The sequence below is a fragment of the Oryctolagus cuniculus genome, chromosome 19 (genome assembly GCF_964237555.1).
Source record: "Oryctolagus cuniculus chromosome 19, mOryCun1.1, whole genome shotgun sequence".
Classification (NCBI taxonomy): domain Eukaryota; kingdom Metazoa; phylum Chordata; class Mammalia; order Lagomorpha; family Leporidae; genus Oryctolagus; species Oryctolagus cuniculus.
In genome coordinates, this window is record NC_091450.1 from 40,057,275 (window position 1) to 40,069,513 (window position 12,239).

General features: G+C 50.6%; 1 protein-coding gene across 2 annotated transcripts in view; it reads right to left on the reverse strand.

The window, feature by feature from the left end:
- RAC1 (Rac family small GTPase 1) overlaps positions 1-12,239 on the reverse strand; it is a 29,614-nt gene that overhangs the window by 7,990 nt on the left and 9,385 nt on the right. For both annotated transcript variants that reach the window (XM_051839076.2, XM_051839075.2), the window contains exons 2-3: positions 10,382-10,453; positions 6,401-6,518 (exon numbers count right to left, since the gene is read on the reverse strand). In XM_051839076.2, the coding sequence (XP_051695036.1) occupies positions 6,401-6,518; positions 10,382-10,453 (190 nt within the window). The remainder of the gene's footprint in view (positions 1-6,400; positions 6,519-10,381; positions 10,454-12,239) is intronic.

A 12,239-nucleotide genomic window follows, 5' to 3' on the forward strand; every position in this document is an offset into this window, starting at 1 on the left:
GGGGAGCAGGAGCTGAGGAGGGGGGGGAGGAGGAGGAGGCGAAGGAGGAGGAGGGGGAGGAAGGCAGGTGGGACAGGGCGGGACGGTGCTGGGGGAGCAGGAGCTGAGGAGGAGGAGGAGGAGGAGGAAGGCAGGCGGGACAGGGCGGGGCGGTGCTGGGGGAGCAGGAGCTGAGGAGGAGGAGGAGGAAGGCAGGTGGGACAGGGCGGGGCGGTGCTGGGGGAGCAGGAGCTGAGGAGGGGGGGGAGGAGGAGGAGGCGAAGGAGGAGGAGGGGGAGGAAGGCAGGTGGGACAGGGCGGGACGGTGCTGGGGGAGCAGGAGCTGAGGAGGAGGAGGAGGAGGAGGAAGGCAGGCGGGACAGGGCGGGGCGGTGCTGGGGGAGCAGGAGCTGAGGAGGAGGAGGAGGAAGGCAGGTGGGACAGGGCGGGGCGGTGCTGGGGGAGCAGGAGCTGAGGAGGAGGAGGAGGAGGAGGAGGAAGGCAGGCGGGACAGGGCGGGGCGGTGCTGGGGGAGCAGGAGCTGAGGAGGAGGAGGAGGAGGAGGAGGAGGAGGAGGAAGGCAGACGGGACAGGGCGGGGCGGTGCTGGGGGAGCAGGAGCTGAGGAGGGGACGCAGATCTCCAGCACAGAGGACAGAAAACGGGGCATGAGCCCTGGACACTGGGCTGTGGCTGAGACAGGTACCGCTGCCACCATCCTGCCTCCCAGTGCTGTCCCCTCCTTGCCTGGCTGTCCCTGTCTCTTTTTAAATATAATTTAACACAGAAATAGTGCTAGGGCCAGCGCTGTGGCACAGTGGGTTAAGCCTCTGCCTGCAGCACCGGCATCACATATGGGTTTGAGTCCCAGCTGCTCCACTTGCAATCCAGCTCCCTGCTAACGGCCTGGGAAAGCAGTGGAAGACGGTCCAAGTAATTGGGCCTCTGGATCCACATGGGAGACCTCAAAGAAGCTCCTGGCTTTGGCCTGGCCCAGCTCTGCCCATTGTGGCCATTTGGGGAGTGAACCCACAGATAGAAGATTCTCTGACTCAGGCTTCAAATAGATTAAAAAAAAAAGTCTTAAAACAAAAAAACAGCAGGGGCCGGCGCCATGCCGAATCTGGTAAAGCTACCACCGGTGGGGCTGGAATCCCATATGCACATGGGCTAATGGCCTGGGAAGCAGGGCAAGATGGCCCAAGTGCTTGGGCCCCTGCACCCACGTGGGAGACCCAGAAGCAGCTCCTGGCTTCGGATCAGCCCAGCTCTGACCACTTCAGCCATTTGGGAAGTGAACCAGCAGATACAAGATCTCTCTGCCTCTCCTTCCCTGTAACTCTTTAAAATAAATCAACCTTTTTTTTTTAAAAAAAAATGCTGTATGGAAAAAAAAAAAAAAAAAAAAAAGAAAGAAGCCCACTTCTCGCTGGCCCCGTGGAGTGAGTGTGCGCAGCCATGGAGGCTCCAGGAAGGAGACCCCGCAGGCGCCAGAGTGTCAGCACTGGGCCTGTCCCTCAGTTGCCGAGATAGTTCCTTGTCTCCAAGGGAGCCCGAGCAGGCGTGGCTCTGCCAGTGAGCCAGGTTACCCCACGCAGCTGCCTACGGGACTCGTCTGAGTTCCAGGAGGGCAAGAAGCACGTCTCTGTCCCTACAGGGAGTGTTGACCAGGGAGCGTCCAAAGTTTAAAGAATAGCCCCAAATGGACACCTCCTCTGTGACCGCAGGCCTCGCACACTGCCGCGTCTGCACACGCAGTGGGACTCCCGCCAAGTCACCTCTGCCTTACCACGGGCGACTGCGAGGACAAGGCCTCGCCCTACCTGTGTCCTGACTCACAGCAGCGTGGCGCCTTTCTCAGAGGAGTACAGCCACACCCTGCTAGGTGTATTGGCAGTATGTTTCAAAATCACTGTAAAATCTTTTTTTTTTTTTTTTTGGTAAAGATTTATTTATTTATTTGAAAGGTAAAGGCAGAGAGAGAGACACACAGAGACAGAGAGAGAGGTCTCCATCCACTGGTTCACTCCCCAGATGGCTGCAACGCCAGAGCTGCACCAATCTGAAGCCAGGAGTAATGGGTAGAGCCGCCACCTGTGGTGCCAGCATCCCATGTGGGCACCGGTTTGAGTCCCAGCTGCTCCACTTCCAATCCAGCCCCGTGCTAATGGACCTGGGAAAGTGGAAGATGGCCCAAGTGCTTGGGCCCCTGCACCCATGTGGAAGACCCAGAGAAAGCTCCTGGCTTCAGTCTGGCCCAGCCCTAGCTGTTGTGGCCGTTCGGGGAGTGAACCAGGGGATGGAAGAGATCTGTCTCTCTCCCTCCCTCTCTCTGCAACTCTGCCTTTCAAATAAATAAAATAAATCTTAAAAAAAAAAAAAGTTTAAAACGCAGGGCAGGTGTTGAGGGGGTGTGAGTGGGGGCCAGTGTGGTAATGGCATTGTGATTAATCTGGCACTTATGACACTGGTTCAAATCCCAGCTGCTCCACTTCCTTTTTTTCTCTTTTTAAAGATTTATTTATTTATTTGAAAGGCAGAGTTACAAACAGGCACAGGCGCACAGAGAGGTCTTCCATCTCATGGTTCACTCCCCAATTGGCTGCAACAGCTACAGCTGGGCCAGTCAGAAGCCAGGAGCTTCTTCCAGGTCTCCCATGCAGGTGCAGGGGCCCAAGCACTTGAGCCATCCATCGTCTACTGCTCTCCCAGGCCATAGCAGAGCTGGATTAGAAGTGGAGCAGCCAGGTCTCAAACCAGTGCCCATGTGGGATGCCAGCACTGCAGGCAAAAGCTTTACCCGCTAAGCTACTCTCTCCACTTCCAATCCAGCTCCCTGCTAATGTGCCTAGGAAGCAGCAGGTAATGGTCCAAGTGCTTGTGCTCCTGCCACCCATGTGTGAGACCCAGATGGAGTTCTAGGCTCCTGTCTTTAGGCTGGTCCAACCCCAGCTGTTTTATCCACTTGGGGGGTGAGCCAATGATGGAAGCCCTGTTACTCTTTCAAAGAAAAAAAAAAAATCTCAAAACTGAGGGTTGGCACGAGGTGCAGTGGTTAATATGCAGCCTGAGATGTCCCCATCCTACTGGAATGCTGGGTTCAGGTGCCAGCAATGGCTCAAGCTGCTGCTAACCACATGGAAGTTCCAGATGGAAGTCCAATCCTCTGGCTTCAGCCTGGTCTAGCCCCACCGTTCTGGGCATCTGAGTGAAGAAGCAGATAAAAGGTGTCTCTTTCTACGCCTTTCATATAAAAACAAATAAAAAAGTCACCAAAGGCTACCCCGTCAGTCAAGGGTCACAGTCTGCCTCTCGCTATGGTGTCTCCCTAGTCTGACTGGAGCCCCTCCGGCCAGGTTCAGGGGCACAACCCAGAAACAAGGAGTGCCCTAGCCCGGCTGAGACACAGTGGGGGGGAGGAGGACTCCCGCAGCAGAGCACACGCGGGTGCCTGCATGTGCTTCCTCATGTGTGCGTGAACTCAGCCACTCCTGAGAGGGACAGGCCCACTCAGAAGTCAGGAGCGGTCCAGCCCACCCAGGGCCAAGTAGGGGACAAGACCTGAACCCAAGCACTGTGCTCTGCCACCTCTCTGCAGTATGTTTGCTTCAGCCTGTCAGTCATGTCCCAAACAAAGAACATGGAACAGGACAGGCAAACGCCACGCCTAACAAAGTGGCTTGCAACCCTGAGAGCTACTGTTTTGCCAACTACTATTCCATCAGCTTTAGTACATAAACCATTCAGTTGTCGGAAATAGAAGCAAAACTCATCTGAAAATGTTTTCTGACTGCATACCGTATATACTTTACAAAACTGAAACCTCATATTTACACTAAAGATTTAGGTATTTAAGCCACAGAAATTATGAATTTTGTAAGAAAAGTACTAAGTCCATTAGATTACTTACTAACTTGTAATAAGTACACCTCAACTTTAATGAGATTTGATTCTGTTGTACAAAACTATCACAAAGCAAACCACCCTGAGACTAACTGCTGCTAAAAAGTGGTCTGTGGGGGCCAGCGCTATGGCAGTTCCAGTCCCAGCTGCTCCACTTCTGATCCAGCTCCCTGCCAATGGCCTGGGAAAACAGCGGAAGATGGCCCCTGTGCTTGGGCCCTGCATCCACAGGGGAGACCCAGGAGAAGCTCCTGGCTTTGGATGAGCCCAGTTCTGGTCACTGCAGCCATTTGGGGATTGAGATCTCTCTCTCTCTCTCTCCCTCTCTCTCTCTCTCTCAGCTCTGGTCACTGCAGCCATTTGGGGATTGAGATATCTCTCTCTCTCTCTCTCTCTCTCTCTCTCTCTCTCTCAAATTCTACCTTTCAAATAAATACATAAAGCTTAAAAAAAATTGACTTGTGGGAGCCAGTGCTGTGGCACAGTGAATGAAGCCACCACCTGCAGTGCCAGCATCCCATATGGGCGCCAATTCAAGTCCCGGCTGCTTTACTTCCGATCCAGCTCCCTGCTCACGAGCCTGGGAAACCGGCAGAAAATGATCTAAGTGTTTGAGTACCTGCACCCACCTGGGAGACCTGGAGGAAGCTCCTGGCTTCAGCCTGGCCCAGCCCTAACGATTGTGGACATTTGGGGAGTGAACCAAAAATGGAAGATCTCTCTCCCTCTGCCTCTCCTCTGTAACTCTTTCAGTAAATAAATCTTAAAAACAAAACAAAACAAGAAAGTGTTGTGCAAATTGTGCATAATCAGTGAAACCACTGCCTCTACACCAGCATCATATATGGGTGCTGGTTCAAGTCACAACTGCTCCACTTCCAATACAGCTCCTTGCTAATGAGCCAAGGAAAGCCAAAGAAAAGGGTCCAAGTACTTGGGCCCCTGTGCCCATGTGAGAGACCCAAATGAAGCTTCTGGTCTTGGCCTGGCACAGCCTCAGCTATTGAGGCCATTTGGGGAGTGATCCAGAGATGGACGATCATACTCCCTCCCTCTCTGTAACTCTATCACAAAATAAAAATAAGAAAGTGACTTGTGAGGCAGGCATTGTGGCACAATGCGTAAACCACCACTTGGCACACGCACATCCCATATGGAAATGCGTGATTCGAGTCCTCGTTACTCTGCTTTCCATCCAGCTCCTCGCTAATGCACATGGGAAAGCAGCAGATGATGGTTCAAGTACTTACGTCCTTGCCACGGGGAGACCAGGATGGAGTTCTGGGCTCCTCTTTGGCCACACGTGGTCTAACCCAAGCTGTTGTGGGCATGTGATAAGCAAACCAGTAGATGTTAGATTTCTCTCTGCTCTTCCTTCCTGTCACTCTGCCTTTCAAATGAATAAATATAGACGTCTTTAAAAAGATTTATTTATTTGAAAGGCAGAGTTACAAAGAGGAAGAGGCAGAGAGCTAGACTGGAAGTGGAGCAGCCAGGACTCAAACCGGCACCCATATGGAATGAATGCCGGCACTGGTAGGCAGTACAACGGCTTTACCTGCTACACCACAGTGCCAGCCCCAATATGCAAGTATTTTTTAAAGTGTTTTGTAAACACAAAACAGTACTGATTCCATAAGGTCGTCCTAAAATTAAATAAAAGAGGAGTAAGCATTTATAGATAGAGGCTAAGATGCCTTATCCCACACATCCAGCACCATGATGCAGTAAGTAAAGCCAGCATCCCACATGGGCACCACTTTGGGTCCTGGCTGCTCCTCTTCCAATTCAGCTCCCTGCTAATGTGCCTAGGAAAGCAGTGGAAGATGGCATAAATCCTTGGGCTCCGTACCCACGTGGGAGACCCGGAAAAAGCTCCTGGCTTCAGATCAGCCCAGCTTTGTCAAGTTGCGGCCCTTTGGGGAGTGAACCAGCAGATGGAAGACCTCTCTGTCTCTACCTCTATCTCTAACTCTGCCTTTCAAATCAATCAATCAATCAAAAAAAGAAAAAAAAGACGCCATACCCTGCACTGGAGTTCCCAGGATCCAGTCCCAGTTCTGGTTCTGACTCCAGCTCCCTTGCTAGCGTGCACCCTTGGAACAGCAGGTGACAGCTCAAGTACCTGGGCGGTCACCACTCGCGTGGGACACCCCCACCGAGTTCATGCCTACTGGCTCCGGCCTGGCCCAGCTGTTGCAGACATTTGGGGAGTGAACCAGCACACGGAATATTTCTTGTCTGTCTTCCAAGGCAAATGAAAATAAACTAATGGATTAACAATAACAAAGCATACAAGAATGTAAAGTGCACAGTGCTGAAATAGCTGGCAATGCCCAGGCAGCAAAAACCAAGCTCCCAACTAGGAAAGCATTTACTACTGGGCTAACGTTACCTTTCCTGTTAGCCACTATGTCGAAGTCATGGCAACAGAAGCACGTCTGTAGGTGATATGCATTAATTCAATATTCAGGGACATAAACTCTAAAAGACAGTTAAAAACCAGCTGCGATCCTTACTGTTTGTGGGTAGGACAGGGGCCGTAACCTGTCATAATCTTCTTGTCCGGCTGTATCCCATAAGCCCAGATTCACTGGTTTTCCATCTACCATAACATTGGCAGAATAGTTGTCAAAGCTGTAGAATGGAATAAACATGGTCAGTCACAGAACCGGGACCCAGGTCACCGTCCCAGCCACACCCCAGAGGGGTACGAGGAGGCTGGGAACGGCTGACGCTCAGTCATGAAGAAACAAATGAAGACGGGCAGGCCTTTCTCCCAGGGGTTAGCACACCGCCTAGCAGGTCCGTGAACAGCCGGAAGTGCCTGGCTTTGAGAGCAGCTCTGCTTCCTGATTCCAGCTTCCTAACGCAGACCCTGGGAGGCAGTGGAGATCATTCAAGTAACTGCATTTCTGCCACCCACGTGGAAGAGCTGGACTGAGTTCCAGCTCCCAGCTTCAGCTCAGCACAGACCAGAGGATGGGAGCTCTCTCAAACAAATACGATTAAGGCAAAACCCACATGAGGAGACATCAGCCTCTGAGCCCGGTGGAGGAGCGGGCACGCAGCCTAGCAGTTAAGACGCCTGCATCCCCTGTGCTCCGGCTCCTGACTGCAGCTTCCCCATCCTGCAGACAGGAGGCAGCAGGGACGGCTCAGGTGACTGGGTCCCTGCCAACCCCAGGGAGACACCTGGATGGAGTTCCTGGCTCCCAACCTCAACCTGGCCCAGCACAGACAGATCAGGCATTTGGGGAGTGAGCCAGCAGATGGAAGACCTCTCTCGTCTGTTTCTGGCTTTCAAATACATGAAAATTTTAAAAAGAAAAAAGAAAATGTATGATGAATGTGGTAATTCTGCTGCTAGGAAAAAGAGTTACTCCATAAATGGTAACTGTCACACTCCCCAACCCCCACTGTAGAAAAAGGATCAGAGGCTTGCTTCACAGAATACCAAAAACAGCTTCTAAATGAATTAAAGATAAATTCTTTAGCCACAAAAATATGAAATAAATAAATAAATAACAGAGGCTACTTTTGGATCATTTAAAGAGGAACGGCGTTCCTAAGTATCACATAAAATTCTATGGCGTAGAGCCGGCGCCGTGGCTCAATAGGCTAATCCTCCACCTTGCGGCGCCGGCACACCGGGTTCTAGTCCCGGTCGGGGTGCCGGATTCTGTCCCGGTTGCCCCTCTTCCAGGCCAGCTCTCTGCTATGGCCAGGGAGTGCAGTGGAGGATGGCCCAGGTGCTTGGGCCCTGCACCCCATGGGAGACCAGGAAAAGCACCTGGATCCTGGCTCCTGCCATCGGATCAGCGCGGTGCGCCGGCTGCAGCGGCGGCCATTGGAGGGTGAACCAACGGCAAAAGGAAGACCTTTCTGTCTCTCTCTCTCACTGTCCACTCTGCCTGTCAAAAAAAAAAAAAAAAAAAAAAAAAATTCTATGGGGTAGACAAGTGGCTCTGTTTACATAAGAATATTAAACTTCTGTATGGCAGAAGACAACACAGCAAGTCCAAAGACAAGAGATAAAGGGGATTAATATTTTTTATTTACATAGAAACTCCTTCAGTAAGAAAAAAATTTCACTAGAAAATTAAGCAAAGAATTTCAACAAGCTATTCCAAAAAGAAACAAATGAACAGTAAATGTTCAACAGATAATAATCTTCGGGACCAGCACTGTGGCATAGCAGGTAAAGCTGTCACCTGCAGTGCCGGCATCCCACATGGGCATCAGTTTGAGTCCTGGTTGCTCCACTTCTGATCCAGCTCTCTGCTCTGGCCTGGGAAAGCAGTAGAGGATGGCCCAAGTCCTTGGGCCCCTGCACACATGTGGGAGACCTGAAGAGGCTCCAGGCTCCTGGCTTTGGATTGGCCCAGCTCCAGCTGTTGCGGCCATTTGGGGAATGAACCAGTGGATGGAAGACCTCTCTCGCTCTCTGTGTCTGTAACTCTTTCAAATAAATAAATAAAACTAAAAACAACAACAACAACTAAAGAGCGTCTTCTTTCAAAAACAAAAACAAAAACAAAAAAAAGATTCTAACCTTCCTAATGACCAGAAGTGTCAATAACCTCTTTCAACCAACATTGGTCACACAGAGCTCTGAGGCTTGGCTACATAGGGCTCCCTGGTAACCCATCATCAGAAACACACTTTCTTACCTCCACCCAAAGTTGCTGTCCGAAAGGATTAAGCAACACAATGGCCAACTCCATCCTACACACCCAGGTTTCAATTCCACAGCTCCGTAACTGCACAGTGACCTGTAACCCACTAACAGCCAATTCAAACCTAATGGTCTGGGGGCAGGTGCTGTAGTGTGGAGTTAACCTGCCACTTGGAGACCTGCAACCCTTATCAGAGTGCTAGTGAGTCCCTAACCTCCACTTCCAATCCAGCGCTTTGCTAATGTGCCTGAGAAGTAGTGGATGATGGCTTACATACTTGTGTTCTTGCCACCACTGTGGGCGACTCAGATGGAGTTTCTGACCCCTGGCATCAGCCAGCCCAGCCCCAGCGGTTATGGCCATTTGGGGAGTAAACCTGCAGACTGGGGATTTGTTACTCTGCTTTTCAAATAATTAAAAGAAAAAAAAATCTAAATGGCCCAAGGGTGAGCATGTGGCACCATAGTTAAGACACCACTTCAGACACCCGCATCCCATATCAGAGTGGCTAGGTTCAGGTCCCGGCTCTGATTCTGTTTCCAGCTTTCCACTAATGTGCACCGTGGGAGGTAGTAGATGGCGGCCCAATTCCTTGGGTCCCTGCCACCCATGTGGGAGACCTGCATAGAGTTCTGTGTCCCTTGCTTCAGCCTGGTGCAGTCCAGGCTGTTGTGTGCATTTGGGGTGTTAATCAGTGATGAAAAAGCTATCTTTCGCCGGCGCCGCGGCTCACTAGGCTAATCCTAGTGGAGGATGGCCCAAGTGCTTTGGCCTTACACGCCATGGGAGACCAGGAGAAGTACCTGGCTCCTGCCTTCAGATCAGTCCGGTGCGCCGGCAGCAGCGCGCCAGCCGTGGCGGCCATTGGAGGGTGAACCAACGGCAAAAGGAAGACCTTTCTCTCTGTCTCTCTCTCTCACTGTCCACTCTGTCAAAAAAAAAGAAGGAGAAAGAAAGAAAGAAGAAGAGAGAGAGAGAGAGAGAGAGAGAGAGAGAGAGAGAGAGAGAGAGAGGAGGGAGGGAGGGAGGGAGGGAGGGAGGGAGGGAGGGAGGGAGGGAGGGAGGGAGCTATCTTTCAAGTAGAGTTTAGGGGCCGGCACCGTGGCTCACTTGCTTAATCCTCTGCCTGCGGTGCTGGCATCCCATATAGGTGCCGGGTTCTAGTCCCGGTTGTTCTTCTTTCCAGTCCAGCTCTCTGCTGTGGCCCGGGAAGGCAGTGGAGGATGGCCCAGGTGCTTGGGCTCCTGCACCCTCATGGGATACTGGGAAGAAGCACCTGGCTCCTGGCTTTGGATCGGCGCAGCGCCAGCTGTAGCATCCATTTAGGGGGTGAACCAAAGGAAGGAAGACCTTTCTCTCTGTCTCTACCTCTCACTATCTGTCAAAAAAAAAAATTCAAATAAATAGAGTTTAAAAAATAAAAAATAAAAACCAACGGTCTAAGAGTTCCTGTTCCAGTTCCCAGAGAGCCAGACAAGAGCCATTTCTGACCAAACTTTTGCTTAGGACCCCAGGCCTGGCTCTGGCTGCCTTTACATTACTGTCTCTCATCCTCCCTGTTTGCCTAACTTCCTTTTGCTTCCTAAGTGTCTGCAAATCAACTAGGAAAACCGTGTGTGTTCTGTCATATCAGAAGTCAGCATCAGACTCAGATCTTTAAAAACCCAAATGCCTTATAGTTAAGAGTTCAGTAAATGAGAGGAAAATAAATGTTATCTGTTCATATAAGGATTAGGAATAGCCTTCTAGCAAAACAAATGGTAAAGGAATCAGAAATCACATCACAGACAAGCGGATTCCCAATGGACCGCAGATACTTACACAGTGGGGATGTACTCTCCAGGGAACGCATTGGTCGTGTAGCTGATCAGCAGGCAAGTCTTACCCACAGCTCTGAAGGGGAGAGGAGAGGCTGCTTAGTCACATGCATGGACTCCTAGCTTGTTACTCTGTTAAAATAACTTCTAGGAAAACCAAAGATACACCACACACTCAGCAATGAAGAAAACAATGGTTGTTATTATAACCTTTAATACCACATACATTTTTACCTTGAAAGTTAAGCTAGAATTTCTCAGAAAGGTACAATCAGGAGCCATGGTATTAGCACTAACATCAGGAAACGGTTGTTAAGGGATGACGGGCCCATATCCCACATGGTGCACCTGAGTCTGCGTGGTGGCTCTGGCTCCTGACTCCAGGTTCTCCCTAAGGAGCATCTTCAGAGAAGGCTCAAGTGGCTGGGTCCCTGCCACCCATGTGGGAGACCTGGGTTGAGTTCCTGGCTCCCTTCTGGGCATTAGGAGAGTAAATCAGCAACTGGGAGCTCAGTCTCTCAAAAACAACAACAACAACAACAACAACAACTAAATAGGAGCCAGTGTTCTGGTACAGTAAGTTAAACCGCAGCCTGCAATGTTGGCATCCCACATGGGCTCCAGTTTGAGTCCCGCCTGCTCCACTTCCAATCCAGCTCCCTGCTGATGTGCCTGGGAAAGCAGTGGAAGAAGGCCCAAGTGCTTGGGCCCCTGCATCCGCGTGGAGACTTGGATGAAGCTCCCGGCTACGGCGTGACCCAACCTATCACTGCAGCCATTTGGGGAGTGAACCAGCGGCTGGAAGATCTCTCGCCTTCCCTCCCTCTCTCTCTGTAAGTCTTTCAAGTAAATAAATAAATCTCTTTTAAAAACTAAGTAATTAAAAAGTACAAGTTTCTTTCAAGAACACTTCAGAACTTAAGAAGTCTGTTCTATAAACATATTTAGAAACCTTTCATGCAAGAGTCTTAATTTCTATCCTCAGAACTCTCCAGTAATTACTAATACGCACACAGCCTCCTCTGCAACTCAGACTTTGTTACTTCTGCTAAGTGGCACAGCTCCAACTGCCACCACTTTCCCCAGACTTCTCTGGCACTCAGCATGCCTGTGTTCTCAGTGGACGGCTTAGTCAATTCACCACCACACAGAACTGTTCCCACATTCACTCACCACCTCCCAAAGCCCAGCCCTCACATGACCATAAGCTGCACGAACAGAAACTTGAGAGAACCCTGCTGAAGCACTCGGGACAGGGGCAGCACCTGCACAACTCGTGGAAACCGGCACACCATCAGGCACAAGTTACAGAGGTAGCACAAATTCTCCCCAATGCATGACATTTTTCAAGAGAAAACCACCTAAAAATTAAGACTGCCATTACTCCTCCTCCCTCCCCAGAATCCTCCAAATTTACAATTTCAACCTCAGGGAGCCTGGGCTCATCTCCCTGCTAGCCTGTGTTGGTTTATCAAGGTAAGGAAGATACCCTGTATTCTAATTTGTAAGATTTTGTTGTTCAATCTCAACTATTGTAAACTAGGACTCACCACAGAGAAGGTAAGTGTTTTTCTATTTATTTTCCCCACATTCTCAGAGGAAGGCAAAAACCTCAACAAGGGCAGATACAGACCCACCCAGTCCTGCCAGCACTTGTTTCACTCGGAACATTATTAAGGGCTTAACAAAAGTTGGAACTCCCCACCCCAAAGACCTCATAGAGTCAAACATTACATCACCAGGAGGTAACCTCCAGCCTCGAAAGGCTTTCTCAACAGAAATGACTCACTGGGCACACATCTGCTAAAAGCTCATAATGTCAAAGGCAACCTGTATGAGCAAGAGCCTCCGATACGCAATCG